The 16,118-nt window shown below is 38.9% G+C and overlaps 1 protein-coding gene across 1 annotated transcript; it reads right to left on the bottom strand.

Annotated features, from left to right (window-relative positions):
• Nucleotides 1–5,758: 5,758 nt before the first annotated feature.
• si:cabz01076231.1 (calcium-binding protein 2) lies at nt 5,759–14,490 on the bottom strand. Its single transcript, XM_053480163.1, has 8 exons — nt 14,417–14,490; nt 13,668–13,706; nt 12,957–13,092; nt 9,089–9,119; nt 7,921–8,064; nt 7,674–7,783; nt 7,085–7,232; nt 5,759–5,787 (listed from the first exon to the last, which is right to left on the bottom strand). The coding sequence occupies exons 2-8, from the start codon at nt 13,703–13,705 to the stop codon at nt 5,759–5,761; spliced, it is 636 nt and encodes a 211-aa protein (XP_053336138.1). The 5' UTR covers nt 13,706; nt 14,417–14,490.
• Nucleotides 14,491–16,118: the final 1,628 nt, after the last annotated feature.

Genomic DNA, 16,118 nt, shown 5'->3' with positions numbered 1-16,118 from the left:
ATCATATGAACAATGTCTACGGCGAGACGGTGTACACACACTAAATGTACATTATGCACACCATGGTAAATCAACACACTAATAGTGTGTATGTTAGTTTCTTTCAGGAGAAATTAACTCACAGATGACAACAAGGTAATATTGTTTGTCATTACATTTCAGTACTGTATATTTGGGCACAGTACTGTATAAGTTAGGACAGTGGTTATCTATTTATATGACTACTGTAAATGAGTTAAATGAGTGACTATGCATACTTTATAATTTTTAGTCCAACACAAAATTATTTATTGTGTACACTAAATGTTTTAAGAGTACATGGACATGTACATGGTTTTTAAGAGTACATCGCTCACTTAATTGGCTCCCTACGCAGGCGTTGGATCAGGCCAGCTGGCGATAATGGACCTTGGACTCTCTCCACATTATAAAAGCGAAGCGCTGAGTTTAATCTGGGGTCCGGAAGCAAAGCAAAAGCGACAAGCAGTGGATTTTATTAGAGACTGACACACGAGCGGGGGGATGTTATGCGCCCCAGAAACTTTAAAGAAGAGACCTGAATGCTGCCCCTTGTTCTCCATGAGAGGAGCTGCTCAAGCTCCCGCGGCAGCTTCACTCCCGCATAGAGCTTGCCTTCACATCACCCCCACAAACCGCCTAGACGACAGACGTACAGAAGAGACTGGCTTAGTGGTTAGCACTGTCATCTTGCACCTTCAGGGTCTGGGTTAGATTGCTGCCTCCGTGTGCATGGACTTTACATTTACTTGTGCATGGACTCCCTTTGCTGTCCAGGGTGTTTCCTGGGATAGGCTCCAGGCTCCCCGTGGCTTTGTATATAGGATTAAGTGGTATACACGATGAGTGAGAGTTATTTATATTTATTTACTTATTCATTTATTCTATATTCATGTGGGTTCTAAAAATATGGGTTTAGTTGTAACAACCAAGTCCTTTTTTTTATATATTTCTGTAAATTTTGCCTGATGCAAATTTCTTCATTTTTTCCTTATGGCAAGATGGTTTATTATATTGGAAAAAGCATTGTTCATCCCCATCAGTGGTTGGAGGAAGTAGTTGCTCTCAAAGGAATTTTTTTTTCTTAAACATTCTTTGTGTTCCTAGGCAAAATTGAGAGATTGTCAGTGAGCCCACTCTTTTGGTTGAGAAACAAGCTCTGAATTAATATTTGTGCCATTTTCAAAACTTTTGTTCCTTATTGTATATGATTTGAGATTCATTTCAGGTTGTTACCAAGCATGGTGTTTCCTGTTTGCTGTGTTTGTCCTTGTTTTGTCCAGTGGTTTTCCATGCTTGTTTGCATAGTCTCAACCTTGCCTGTCTATTATTTTCCCACATCTATTGTCTTCTTTTTTTTCGGAACAAAATTTGTGTATCCAGGAACATTGTGCATCACACAACACTGAGATGTTCAGAACAATAAATAAACAGAACACACAGGAGACAATAAAAGACTATAACTATAAACTATAATAACTATATATATTTAACTATAAACTACTAATTGGATAACTACTAACAGCAATAGATTTACTGTTTACTGTACCGAGGGTGGGAAGAGGGGGTTTGGCATTTTTCAGCCTCCGTAGAAGATGAACATGCTACTTGGCCTTCTTGGCTGTGCAGGCAGAGTTGAGAGTCTGGGAGAGTTCCTCAATAATGTGCACACCAAGAAGGTTTTGAGTTTATCCACAATTACAAACACCTGCTACATGAGTGGGTGTGTCATGGTGGTAAGCTGCAATTGGGTAATAAATATTTTAATAGTCTGTAGATATAATAAAATAATAGTCTGTAGATGGTGATATTTGTGATTGTATAAAGTATTGCAACACCAGGCAGAAACGTGAAAATCTTGCTCATCCTAGCTCCTTAATGAGATGAGCACCTGATGTGAGGTCTTGGCATTACTTCATCCAAATGCTTGCAAATTTAGACTTTCCTGCTGTAGCCAGTAAGTGATGTATAAACCAAACTTCAGATCTTTGAAAAGCATCGTCCATATCCATAAATAATGGTATAATATACTGTATAAAGCATGCGACAGTAGCACCTTGTCAACCTCTTTTATATTGTTCCAAAGTAAAAAAAAATAAAAATAAAAAGTTAATTGTTTCCTAATTTCAGCTCACAGCAACAAAATGAGCGCTTCTTCAGAAAAGAGATCTGTCTGATAAAGTAATTTTCTGTCAGGGTTGCCCCCTAATGGCTCAGTCCCATCTCACATGTTCACAGTTCAGTACCATCAAAGGTGTTTATTTTTCTTTTGATGAGCAGGTAATAAAAAAAAATTCTGTCAACTCTAAGTCAAGTTTACCTTGAGTAAACTGTATGCATGAAGCGATAAAAGACCCTCAGCATGGGAATGCAAATATTACGAGTCACCATGGAAACAGGCAAAAAAGCCCCATACTGCTCCCTGGTGCCGTTAGAAATAATAATGAATGCATAAGAAAAACATAAGTGTATGATTGCCCATAGTGTTTTATGCGCATGTAAATGTTGGAAATTGGAATTAATACAATTGGCCTCCATGATCCCTGGTTGGACTATAGAGGTTCCTGGATGGATGGATGGATGGATGGATGGGTTAGACAATTAAAGCGTGTTTAAATGCAAAAAAAATAGCTTTTAGGTCTGGTGATAAGGAAGCAGTGAAGAGGGCTCAAAGAATGCTAACTGGTAAAATCAAGGAAGGGAAAGAGTCATACAGGAGAAAACTGGAACAAAGGCTGAAACAAAACAACATGAGAGAGGTGTGGAGGGGCATAAGGAGCATCACTGGCTATACAGGTGGCCAGGCTATTGAGGGGAATGTGGAACACGCAAACGACCTCAACACTTTCTTTAATAGATTTGATGTCCCTATGTCTCACACTTCCCCCGGCTTCAGCCTCAATCCACACTTTCCTGCTCCCATGTCCTCCCCTACACAGAGAACAGTCATGCATTGTACCGGTCCCCAAAACACCACGTCCTTGTGCCCAGAATGACTACAGGCCTGTTGCTTTGACATCGCACATTATGAAGGTGTTTGAGAGACTGATCCTGGATACACTTCGTCCCCTGGTGAAGTCCTCTCTGGACCCTCTTCAGTTTGCCTATCAGCCTTTCATGGGAGTTGAGGACGCCTTAATACACCTGCTACATCGAACCTACTCTTACCTTGACAAGCCTAGGACCACCGTAAGGATGGTGTTCTTTGACTTCTCCAGTGCCTTCAACAGCATCCAACTGGCAGTACTGGGGAAGAAACTAATGAACATAAACATTGACTTCCGCTTGGTTTCCTGGATCATGGACTATCTGACCTGCCGTCCCCAGTACTACAGAACTGTGTGTCCGAGACTTTAATCTGCAGCACTGGAGCTCCCCAGGGGACTGTACTGTCTCCAATTCTTTTCACCCTCTATACATCTGACTTTAGATATAACTCAGAGTCATGCCATCTGCAGAAGTTCTCTGACGACTCTGTGGTTGTTGGGTGTATAAAGGAGGGTGACACCTCGGAGTACCAGTCTGTAGTGGATGACTTCATTTTCTGGTGTGAGCGTAACCACCTACAACTGAACATCAGGAAAACAAAGAAGATGGTTGTAGACTTTAGGAAAAGCAAGACCCTTGTGACTCCTATATCTGTCAAGGGGGAGATAGTGGACATGGTCTCTGAATACAAATATCTGGGAGTCCATCTGGATAACAAGCTTGACTGGTCACTCAACACAACAGCACTCTACAAGAAAGGACAAAGCAAGTTGTACTTACTTTGAAGGCTCAGGTCTCTTAACGTCTATAAATCCATTCTATGGATGTTCTATGAAACCTTTGGGGTGGTAACATGAAAGTGTCAGATAAGAACAAACTGGACAAAGCAATTAAGAAGGCTGGATCTGTGCTAGGCATGGAGCTTGACTCTGTGGATGTAGTAGCAAAGAGGAGGATTCTGTCCAACAATTTTTAAACAATCCTTCTTACCCGCTATATAGTGTTTTCGCTGTACAAAGGAGCAGTTTCAGTCACTGATTACCATCAAGTGTTCCACAGAGCGCCACAGGAGATCCTTTCTCCCAACAGCCATAAAAGTTTACAACTCTTCTCTGTAACTCATACACACATGTATGTGGATATTCACTGACTGTAACAAAACAGGACATTAATACTTACCCTTATTAATAATATGATAACTGCAATACTACTTCCCAATAAAATATAAAATACATGATTACATGTAATAATAACATATTACATACATATACTAGATTACTTTGCAATGCTTACAGATGCGCTTGGGTCATATTTCTTGGTACTTACTGTTTTAAGAACTTTTTAAGAACTTTTTTTATTATTATTTATTACTTTTCCTTAGATAACAACTGTGAGCAACTGTAACCTAGCATAAGCAATTTTCCTCTGGGATTTATAAAGTTCTTTGAATCTTGAATCGTGTGTGCTCTGCGATGGATTGGCACCCTGTCCAGGGTGTACCCTGCCCGCGACCTAAGCCTTCTGGGAGTGTTTGCTGCTATAAAAATGGACTTTGAATTGCCGTAAACGAAATTGGCACTAATGGCTTGCAATAAAATAAATTTGTTTGCTAGATAGTGCTTACAAGTTAGATAGTGCTTCAAAGAGTCCAACCACCTCTAGAGATGGATGAAACTAGCAAGTTAAAGAAAATGCCTCGCCCTGGTGTCACAGAATATGGACGTTACTCCCGTGATCACCATAGCTTACATGCTTAACGTAGCTAGTTTCACCTTCAGGAGAGGCTTTGGGTAACCCTTAACAAATATCTGGTAGAATTCTGGTTAGATTTTTGTCAATTCTTCTTGGCAGAATTAATAGTGTTCAATTAAATTTGCTGACCTAAAAGTGCCTGACACTAATTTAAATACAAAAAAATTATCTTTGCTTAAATTGCAAAAATTTTGCTTGGTTTATCTGTCTCAGGCACAAGTCCCCGTTAGTGGCTTTCCTGACTGGGAACAGGGGCCTTGACAGCAAAAGCAGCGGCCTTTTCTTCTTCGGTGGCTGGATGGCAAAGGACTCGCGACGACCTTTTTGCTGCTGTCTCCTATGTAATGTTCAAATGGCAAGGCTCAGTCCACCTGGCTTTAAAGTCCCTAAGATGAGTGATATCGTCATACATCATGCTTTAGCATCTCCTGCACATTTTTTCCTTACTCCCAAGCTATGCTCCCTAACTTAATTTTATCTGGGATCCATTAACACTTATCCTTTGCCAGCCATGAATGATCTACGTAAAAAAAAATACCTAAATAAAAAAATATATATTTAGGTGCATGCTGTCACTTATGCACGCTGTGGCCCCTGCAAAGGAGTGATCATGTCCAGGGTGTACCCAGCCTCATGCCCTAAGTGTCCTGGGATAGGCTTTAGGCCTCCATGACCCAATATACAGTATAGAAAGGTATAGAAGATGAACTACTGAATGAACAGAAAATTTTAAGAGGCAGAACATCAGGCAACACAACACGCGGGATTTAAAGGTTTTTAATACAATTTCATAGTTTATCTTGTCCGGTATGATTAACAATACATCTTTCTTGATTTTAAAGTTCAGTGTGCAGTTGTACACAAATTATAAACAGGCATAATTTTGTAGATCTTTTGAAGACATTTTTCACTGATATGTCATCACAAAATAGGTCAATGGTAGATAGATCTCTTTGACTTGTAAGAGAAGATTCAACAATCCAACGTTCCAAAGTGAGAGCTACTGGGCTGACAGCATCATAACAAACTCTATAAGATAAAACACACACACACACACACACACACACACACACACATTTAATTGACCAACTCGTAATAGTTGATAAAACTAGCATGATATTGATTGCATCATGAGATCATATTGCTATACAAATATGGTGACAGAAACCTGCAATAATTTGGCTATACAGTATATTTTAATGTAAAATGAAAGACCGGAGACTCAAGTTCCTTACACATATAACTTGATGTAAATACTTCTATTCTTTTATTGACTTTTTTTTCTATTAAATGCCAACTTGACGTTTTGATGTTTGTTGGTTGACTGACCTTGTTTACATGCATTTTTAACAGTATTTTGGATCATTAAATTTCTATTCACATATAAAGTTCACCTACAATTGCACCAATTGGCAAAACCATGAATGATTGCTTTGTGGGACACATAAATACAGGATGGGAACCACACTGGCATTAAGCCATGTCTTTGTGAAGAACAGCAGCAGCACAAGTCGAATTCAAGCTCAATGTGATTCTACTGTTGCTGCATACCGCACCCACTAATGCCTTCAAGTTTGGTGATTTCACAACCAGATAAGTATGCTAGGGAAACTTCTCCTTGCAAATGTTTCTATCTTTAATACTGTGGGTATTTTTACAATCACAGAGAAAACAAAGAACAAAATATTGACCGACTCTTCAGGATCCTGTTACTCATTAATAGGGGAAGGGAAGTATCTTCTTATGAGTGCTTTATAGAACACTTCCAAGGCTCAATGCTCCAATGATCAATCATGCATCCAAAAGTGAAGAACCAGGAGAGCTGTCAATCATGTTTTTCTAGGGTCTATGTAGAGTAGTGGACTATGCAGTGCAATTCTGCACCCTCACAATGGGCAGTTGCTAGAATTTTAATATTATATAATAGCCCCCCTCCATCAGGGGTTCTATAGATTTTTTTAAGGAGATGGGGAGCCAAGTGGAGGCTATACTGTTCTGTGTCAACACTTTGGGTGTAGATACAGTCTTCAGCCTGTTGAATTCTTTGATAGCAGCTGTGTGGATCTACAATTTTGGTAACTAGGAGATGCTTGCAGAAAAGATCGCATTAAAGGAGTGCAAGGACTAGCTGACAAGGGCTCATTGTCCATTTAGTACTGTATCAAGACTGACCACAAAAATCCTGAATACCCAAACACCTCAAAGCAACTTCGTCCCCAATAAGTCATCATCATTTTTGCGTAGTTTGGAGTGTTTTGTGTGTGTATGTATGTGTGTTTGTGAGAGAGAGAGAGAGAGAGAGAGAGAGAGAGAGAGAAAGAGATACCATCAAAGTCCACAGAGCCGTCTCCATTCAGGTCCATTTCTTTCAGAATCTCCTCCAACTCGCCTTTCTTCAATTTCTCACCCAATAATGTTTTTAATGCCTCTTTCATCTCATCTGGAGTGATCTTTCCATCCCCATCTGTATCAAACTAACAGAATCAAAATGATTTAAAAAAATTTATCTAATAAATACCAGATATTATTTAGTAAAATATTGCTAAATATTGTTTCTTTGTTTTCTGAATCAATGAGTCAGCAGAATCAGTTTTGTCTAACATCTACAAAACAAAACAAAAAAATCTTCAATTCAGGTGTGTGTGTGTGTGTGTGTGTTGTCACCCATCCATTATAATATAGGATCATCATGAACTGACCAGTGTAATGTTGCTTTTTACCCTGAGTATAAGAGATGGTGAGTCATCCTTCATTTCCATACTTATAAGTAACCTATTATTTATGCGCTATTCATTTTGGATACATTTTATTAATTTGTTGTAAAAATTAATAACTGATAGAGAAAAAAAATTAGGACTTACTACTGTTGTAAGTATTTTGGGAAGGTGGCAACACAACACATAGTAGCAACTCACCTGTTTGAAGGAGCACTTAAGTTCTTTAAGTCCCAGCATATGAGCCGTCTCAACCATCATCCTCGGCCCCATCAACTCACAGAAATCATCGAAATCCATCAGTCCACCCACTGCGTGCACACACACACACACACACACACACACACAAGACTATGGTCAATCAAACAGGGAGTTGCATGGTTCAATAGCATAGGTTTTACACAGACACACACACACACACACACACACACACAAACTGGACACTCACACCTCATTTTGATCTGCTGGATGATCTCCAGGAGTTCCATCTCAGTTGGCATGTAGCCCATTGTCCTCATGCACTTGGCCAGGTCTTTGTAGTTTAGATATCCATCCTGATCATAGTCAAACTCCTTAAATGCCTCAGCCAGCTCTACACAATAAAAAACTACTTTAGAAATATATTATAACAAACAAGTGTTTGTGGATAAGTATTTGCAAAGTGACAATTTATGTATTTTGGCTTTTTAACTCCACCACCAGGTGGCATTGTAGTTTAATATTTAACATTGTTGACAGACACCTTCAGAAGAGGGTTCCAAAATCCACCTCCTGTCTGTGTGTGGAGTTTGCATGTTATCACCATGCTGGGTAAACGGAAATGGCATGCATTGTAGACTATTCGCTTTTTCCAAATTGGCCACAATTATTGTAACACTAAAAACATGAAAGATTTTCCTTTATTAAACAACCATTTCAGAAGATCGTCTGCCGTAGTTATGGAAAGTTGTTGAGACTTTGAAAATGAAGGGAATCGCAATAAATGTAATTCCTACTTTTTTTTGTTAAACTATTGAATTAAAGCCAAAATAAAAAAAAAATTATGAAAACAGTGTCATTGTTCAAATAGTTTGGGACATGACTGTATATGGAGTAATCAATATAATGTTTCTTAGTAAATAAGTAAATGCCTGGTTATAGTGTAGGAGCTATAGTGTAAGTAATAACAGGTACTGTACAGTATAAACATTTTTGTGGACATTCCACTCCTAAATTAAATTAAATGTTTATATTAATATATAAATATTTATTTCGTTTTTATTTCGTTCCATAATTTACATAAATTGTAATTAATTAATGAAAATGTATTAATTTGGACTTTTCTGTGGTATATAAGGGAATAAAATGCTTTAAGTTTTACATTTTGCTTCAACTAAAATGATTAATTTCGGTGTAGTAACAATAAGTTTGTTACACTTTACATGTTACTTCCTGTAACAGTATGCTTCCAAATGCTTTTGCCAAATATTCCCTATACTTGTCAACGTTGGATAGGGATATAAAAATTCTCTCACTTTAAGGAAAATAGTCATGTTAACATTAACAGTTGATCATTACTTTAATTTCAAGAGTCAAGAGTCAACAATTTAATGATGTGATGAATGAAGGATACTCACCATCTAATTCGAGTTGGGATAATTCCCTCTCCTAATAAAAGAACAGCAAGGGAAGAAAAGACTGCTGTATTCTGGCCAACATTTGTCAGACACTTAGGCCATGTCCACGCGTAGCTGGGTGTGTTTAAAAACCGAGATTTTATTCTGCGTTTTTTGGCCTTTTGTCCACATGCAAACGCAATTTTGGTCGTTGAAAACAGACCTTTTTTCCCAGAAGTACGTTTTCAGTGGTGTTGTGCTGAGATGTTGGATAGTGTGCCGATGATGTCATTGTCTGTGTGCTTATCTTCTTGATTTGACATCTGTTTTCTTTATGAGGATATTCTATGCACTGGGAAACAAAATATAAAATGTACCGTAAACTATTTACTCACTCAACATCTATACCGCCTTATCCTGTATTCAGGGTCATGGGGGGCCAGGAGCCAATCCCAAGAGACTTAGGGCACGAGGTGGGGTACACCCTGGACAGGGTGCCAGTCCATCCCAGGACACACACACTCACAAACTATAGGCAATTTGTAAATGTCAATTAGCCTAATCTTTGGACTGTGGAAGGAAGAACGGGGAGAACATGCAAACTACATGCACACAAAGACAAGAATCGAGTCTGGCCAAGAATCGAACCCTGACCCTGGAAGAGCAAGTTAACAGTGCTAACCACTACACCGCCGTGCTGCCTTTACAGTAAACTAGTGATAGTGTAACCGTTGCTTAGTAGACTTTTTACAAGCGTGTACATACAAACAGAATTCTACAAAGCGCACCGGTAATGACATTTTGTCTAGGCTTCTGATTGGCCCCCTGTTGATTAGGGATGCTTCTAACAGCACTTACCAGGGCTTTTTGCGTTTTCATGCAGACAAAGAATTTTTTTACCACGCAGGTCATGTGAACAGATTTTTTTTTTTTTTTTTTTAAAGAAGAAGTAGAAAAATCTCAGTTTTTACAAATACCTGGCTATATGTGGACATGGCCTTAGACACAAGCAAACAATGCATCAGGCAGGCTGGAGTCACACACTCCAAGTCATTAATGCAAACTTTACTTTTGACTTTGCTCTGACTTCTTAAACCATGTTGAGCCTAATTAACAGAGGCATTAAGCCATGCTAATGAGCTGTTCTAAACAGCCGTTTAAAATACATTACAAGCAGATTAACCTCTTTTATCCTGTTCACAGCCTGTTACATATATACATACTGTGTAACTTCAGACAGACATCATCAGCTTTATATGAAACCAAATGCTTGCATAAGACCTGCAACCATCCTTTTTTTAGCCCATAAATCTACACAAAACAGTGATGAATTAAAATATAGGTTGAGTTTGACTGTGATTAAGTAAACCAGTTTTGATTACATAAGTAATGTGAAACACTGTTTTACGACTTTAGGTCTGGTGGAATGGCTTTCCATTAGAAGTTACATAATAAGCTGAATGGAATTCACATGTGTGATATCAGTATGAACGCACCAATAGAAGTTTATTAGAAATCAAACCTAAACAAACACCATCATAAAGACAAAAGAGGTATTTAAATAAATAAATAAATCATCGCAATGAAACACTATTCCCACAGTGAGGCATGGTGGTGGAAGCATTAAGATGTGTGTTGTTTATATTATCATGTTTATAATTGTCACGATCTGGGTGTATTGGCAGGTGTTGAACGCCGTGGGCGGAAGGAGCAGGCATAGAGGCAGAGGGGTGGTGTAATCAAAAAAGAGTCCTTTTAATAATAATTAAACAAAATATAAATAAAGATACAAACAAAGAAACAAACAAACTTAAACGATACTTAACTTTGTGCTGACAGGGGCTCTCTGGTAAGACACAGACAGGGCGAGACACTTAACACGCCCTGCGGCGAGACACTTAACACGCCCTGCGGCGAGACACTTAACACGCCCTGCGGCGAGACACTTAACACGCCCTGCGGCGAGACACTTAACACGCCCTGCGGCGAGACACTTAACACGCCCTGCGGCGAGACACTTAACACGCCCTGCGGCGAGACACTTAACACGCCCTGCGGCGAGACACTTAACACGCCCTGCGGCGAGACACTTAACACGCCCTGCGGCGAGACACTTAACACGCCCTGCGGCGAGACACTTAACACGCCCTGCGGCGAGACACTTAACACGCCCTGCGGCGAGACACTTAACACGCCCTGCGGCGAGACACTTAACACGCCCTGCGGCGAGACACTTAACACGCCCTGCGGCGAGACACTTAACACGCCCTGCGGCGAGACACTTAACACGCCCTGCGGCGAGACACTTAACACGCCCTGCGGCGAGACACTTAACACGCCCTGCGGCGAGACACTTAACACGCCCTGCGGCGAGACACTTAACACGCCCTGCGGCGAGACACATAACAGGGGGACAAACACAACAGGACATAAACGAGGTGTGGAGCTGAAACTAGACACTAGAGAGGGACGGGAGACACTAGAGAGGGACGGGAGACACTAAAGAGGGACGGGAGACACTAAAGAGGAACGGGAGACACTAGAGAGGAACGGGAGACACTAGAGAGGAACGGGAGACACACTTAAAGACGAGACGAGAGACCAAGAGAGGGACAGGACAAGGGCTAAAGACATGGCAATCAGCTAGGCATGGCTTTTAGCTAAACATGGTTAAGCTAAGCTTAACCATGGCAGTCAGCTACACATACACCTAGCTAAGCATGTCTTTAGCCCCAACATGCACTAAGCTATACTTACCTAATAGCTAAAACACACTAGGGAATAGGGGCTCAGAAACACAGACAAGGATACCCAGTGGCTAGGCGAGGCAGCCCTCCAAGACTAAGGGAGGCAGCACTCACAAGCTAGTCGTTACTCCCAAGCCAGGAGGGACAGCACTCTAAACCTAGGCACACTGGAACACTAGGGGTAGAGGAAACACAGGACAGCTAGAGACACAAAGGGGTTAAGGCTAGAAGCATGCTAGTTACTGTAACACAATATAGATCTTAGCTAAGCACGCTCCTAGCCCCACACACACCTAACTACTTACCTGCTCTAGCTAACCACAAGAACACAGGAGGACAGGACTGAATCAGCTCCACTAACACAGACACACAAAACATACACAGAGACATTGCCGGTAAGAGAGCCCAAGTCAACACAACTAAAATCAAAGTACAAACTAAACATAAAACTAAACAGAACAAAAGCCCACACATGTGACAGTGGTAATACCCAAAAATGCTCGACCCAGTTTCCCAGTCTAAACAGCTATTTATAGATTGGTTGATGGCTACCTCGGTTCAGGTGTGCACTGCATCACCTGACCGAGGTGCCTGCTGGGAAACTGAGTCGGCCAACAAAAACTACAAACTAAAAACAGTGACCTCTAGTGGAGGACCCTTACAATAATTGTGTTTTTATGATATAAGTTTTATGTTAGGTTCGTAGTTTTTTTCCATTAGCTTTACTGTTTTGATTTATTTTTTTCTTTTTATTTTATTTTAGTTTGTTAGCTTTTATCCTCTTGTTATATTATTTTATATTTTTATACTTTTATGAAAATGCTTACTTCGTGGCACTTTGAGATTATCTTAAATGTGAAGTGCGATACAAAAAAAATATATTATTATTATTATTATGTACTGCCAAAGTGGTCAAGGTAAAGACAAACATGGCTGAACACAGGGAAATGCTATTAGACACTAAACACTCTGTACATACAACATTTTGATAATCGACATACTGAATACATAAAAAAAAATCCCAAGTCAGATCATTTAAGTTCCACTCCTAAATTTTCAAACACATTATTCACTGTGTGTGTGTGTGTGTGTGTGTGTGTGTGTGTGTGTGTGTGTGTGTGTGTGTGTGTGTGTTAATATACCTGTCCAAACACATTATTGAGAAGGTTTATATACATTTTGTTTATGGCTTCTTCGTTTGATTTCTTCACTGTGGCTGGTGGTGGTGGCGGCTTTCGGAGGCTGGGTTTAAAGCCAATGTGAGCTTCAGCTTGAGCACTATGACAGATGAAGAGAGGGAAAGTAAGAATATGATTAGAAGAAAAAGCATGTATCCAATTTAATACATTTTATTAGGTATTTTAACCATGCTGCAACGTTACATTTCTAGAAAAACAACAAGCACTTCTTAATGCAAATCAATTTTCCTTCATAAACTTTAATTAATTCGAAACTACCATTTCCTTCATTCAATTCAATTACTGTACATTTTATTTGTATAATGCTTTTAACCGTGGACATTGTGGCGAAGCAACTTTATAGAAATAGAAAATTATGGATAAATAATAAAAAAAATGTAAGGAAAAGTACCCAAAAAAGTACAAGTTATAACTATCAGTTTGTCTCTGATGAGGAAACTGGGGTGACCGTGGCAAGGAAAACTCCCTAAGATGACTATAGGAAAAAAAAACCAGAATCAACAGGGTGATATCAGATATTATGACCATAGATCAGTCCATAGTATAATATGCGTGCTATAAGGTTTAAAGTTTAATATAACAGAAAAGATGTTTAAATGAATAGAAAGTCCCCTTTCCCTAATAGAGAATCTTTTGAACATTCTTTATTTGTACCTGTCTGTGGATGCTGCTCTCTCGCCCTTTTGTGCCATTCTACAGGACAGTCAAGGACACACAAGGATTTAATATTTGTATTTTTGCAATTTTTCTATAAAGCAGAGATGTTTTTTTTTTCAGATCACAAATATAGTATGAGTATTTTCTGCTACATAATAAATGAGCACATAGACAACTGTTAAAAAAAGTTTCAAAAAGTTAATGAAGAACACTTTTCATACTTTAACATGCAGCTCAGGCAGTTCATTACTCATAAAAAGATGCACAAATAAATACACCCACATAAGCCTGCAAAAATAATTACATTCAGTATAAAAACTTTCAAAATTCATGATCAGTTATCATTCTGCCACTTTATAAATTATATGGTGCATGAAGCATGGTTTAAAAAAAAAGGATGAAAGAAGTGTTTTTTTCCTTTTTTTGGTTGCAAAAGAATAATATATTAAACATTAACTGGAAACACATCTCAAATCTGTACAAATTTCATTGAAAAATTGCAATAAAAATTTTTAGCTTCAAAAAAGGAACAAATAACCTGTCCATTTTCATTTTAAATAGACATTCTCCTGGCTTCTAGCTATTCTAGCTATCATTATGCATTCTGTTGATAATAAAAGCTAGAAAGAAAAGAAAAACTTGTGGTAATTTGACTACAAAAATCCTAGAAAACAACTTTATAATACATTGTGTCATAAATACACAGCTGATCTGTGATCTGTGATCTTTTTTTTCGCATGCCCTACCTTCAGGTAACGAGTCAGGTCCAAGAAATTGGGCAACAATGGATGAAGGCTAAAAGACTCAGTGTGAGCTTCCGTTTGCAACCACACAAAAAAATTAGACTAACATGTATTAACCCCCAAAGTCATTACACTTTGATCCCTATCTTTTCTTTATTCCATCTTCTCCTACTGTCCTTCATCCGTCTTCCATCTAAAGGATAAGAGGTGATTAACAGGGTAAATGTGGTCAGATTAGTGTGCAAACATGGAAGTGTGTGTGTGTGTGTGTGAGAGAGAGAGAGCGAGAAAGAGAGAGAGAGAGATAGAGAGAGAGAGAGAGAGAAAACTAAGTTCAAAGTTGTATTGTATTGTGAATGATACTACTCCTGATAATAATAATAATAATAATAATAATAATATTTTCTATCAGACTCTTAATTAAAACTGTTAATTAAGATTGACTATAATAAATACTTCAAAGTTCAAGCTACTCTGTGAAAGGCAGAGATACTTCCATAAATACAAAATGTGTGTTTTTTTATTCGATTCACCATTGAAAAAAAGATAACAAGGTCACCAACTAGTGGACTCTGGTCTGAATCTGGACAATGTGAGGCATTCATCTGGACTATCTAAAAATATGACAAATTTTATTTACTAATGCAATCAAATTTCTATCAAGATCAGCTCAGCAGAGCCACCTGGAGGTACAATGTAACAGGTTGCAGCAGCAGATTGGTTGCTTCACAACAGAAGTTCTTTTGTCCACTTGGAATCTGTGGCAGTAGAGACGGGGAGAATCATCCGGGTCATATTGCTCATCTGACTGATGCTCCGGTGGCCATTTAAAGCTGACCAATGCCTGAAGGACGGTGGGTAGAAATAGCTGCCTGCCGAGGGGAATTTTGTCACCCTACCCCTTGAGCTTTACTAGTCGAGAGGATTGCACACTGGCTGTATACATTTCACATTCCATATACTTTATAAAGTTTATACTTTCTACCTTATTTATTGTAGATTTTATATTTTACATTCTTCTCTATTGGCATTTTGCTTCTCTATTTTTTTTCTTTTCTTTTCTTTTTAGGTCACAAACAGTCGTGTAAGCATTTTACTGCATATCATACTGTGTATGGTTGTGAATGTGATGAATAAACATTTGTTCCTCTATATATATGGGCCGGGGGTTAGGTTTAAACAAGCCTTCAGTGCCAACGAGCCCCATGCAGACCAAAGGAAAGGAATCTATATCGCCTGTGGCCATTGTAATAATATAAACCTAAAGGTGTCATGTCCTTGAAGAGCTGCCGTAGTTGTTAGAGCAGGCGTGGTATACGTATGTATAAAACATGTGGAGCTAGCAGAAGCATGACAACAATGACTGTCTAGTTAATAAAGAGCTTCCCTTTAAGTGTTTAATGAAGAAACCCAACGCAAATCATGACAGTGGCTCTAAAGGCTGGCTTTTCACTGTCATCAACTTTTAATTGGCTTTCAATCTCGACAAAGCCGCTTTACACAATCAAAAGAGAATTATGGAAATGTGTATGAAATGTCACAGAATGTGTATGAATCAAAATGGGAAATCAGAAAGTCATATTTGATGCACAAGTCACTTTAAATATGGGGATATGTGAATCATTACACTTTCAGGCACATTTGCACAACCCCTGGACATTTCTATTTATATTGAATTTTATTCCCAGCCAAAAATTTCATAGAT

This window comes from Clarias gariepinus, chromosome 20 (genome assembly GCF_024256425.1).
Source record: "Clarias gariepinus isolate MV-2021 ecotype Netherlands chromosome 20, CGAR_prim_01v2, whole genome shotgun sequence".
NCBI lineage: Eukaryota > Metazoa > Chordata > Actinopteri > Siluriformes > Clariidae > Clarias > Clarias gariepinus.
The sequence above is the reverse complement of the archived record's forward strand: the minus strand, read 5'-3'. Positions and strand labels throughout refer to the sequence as shown.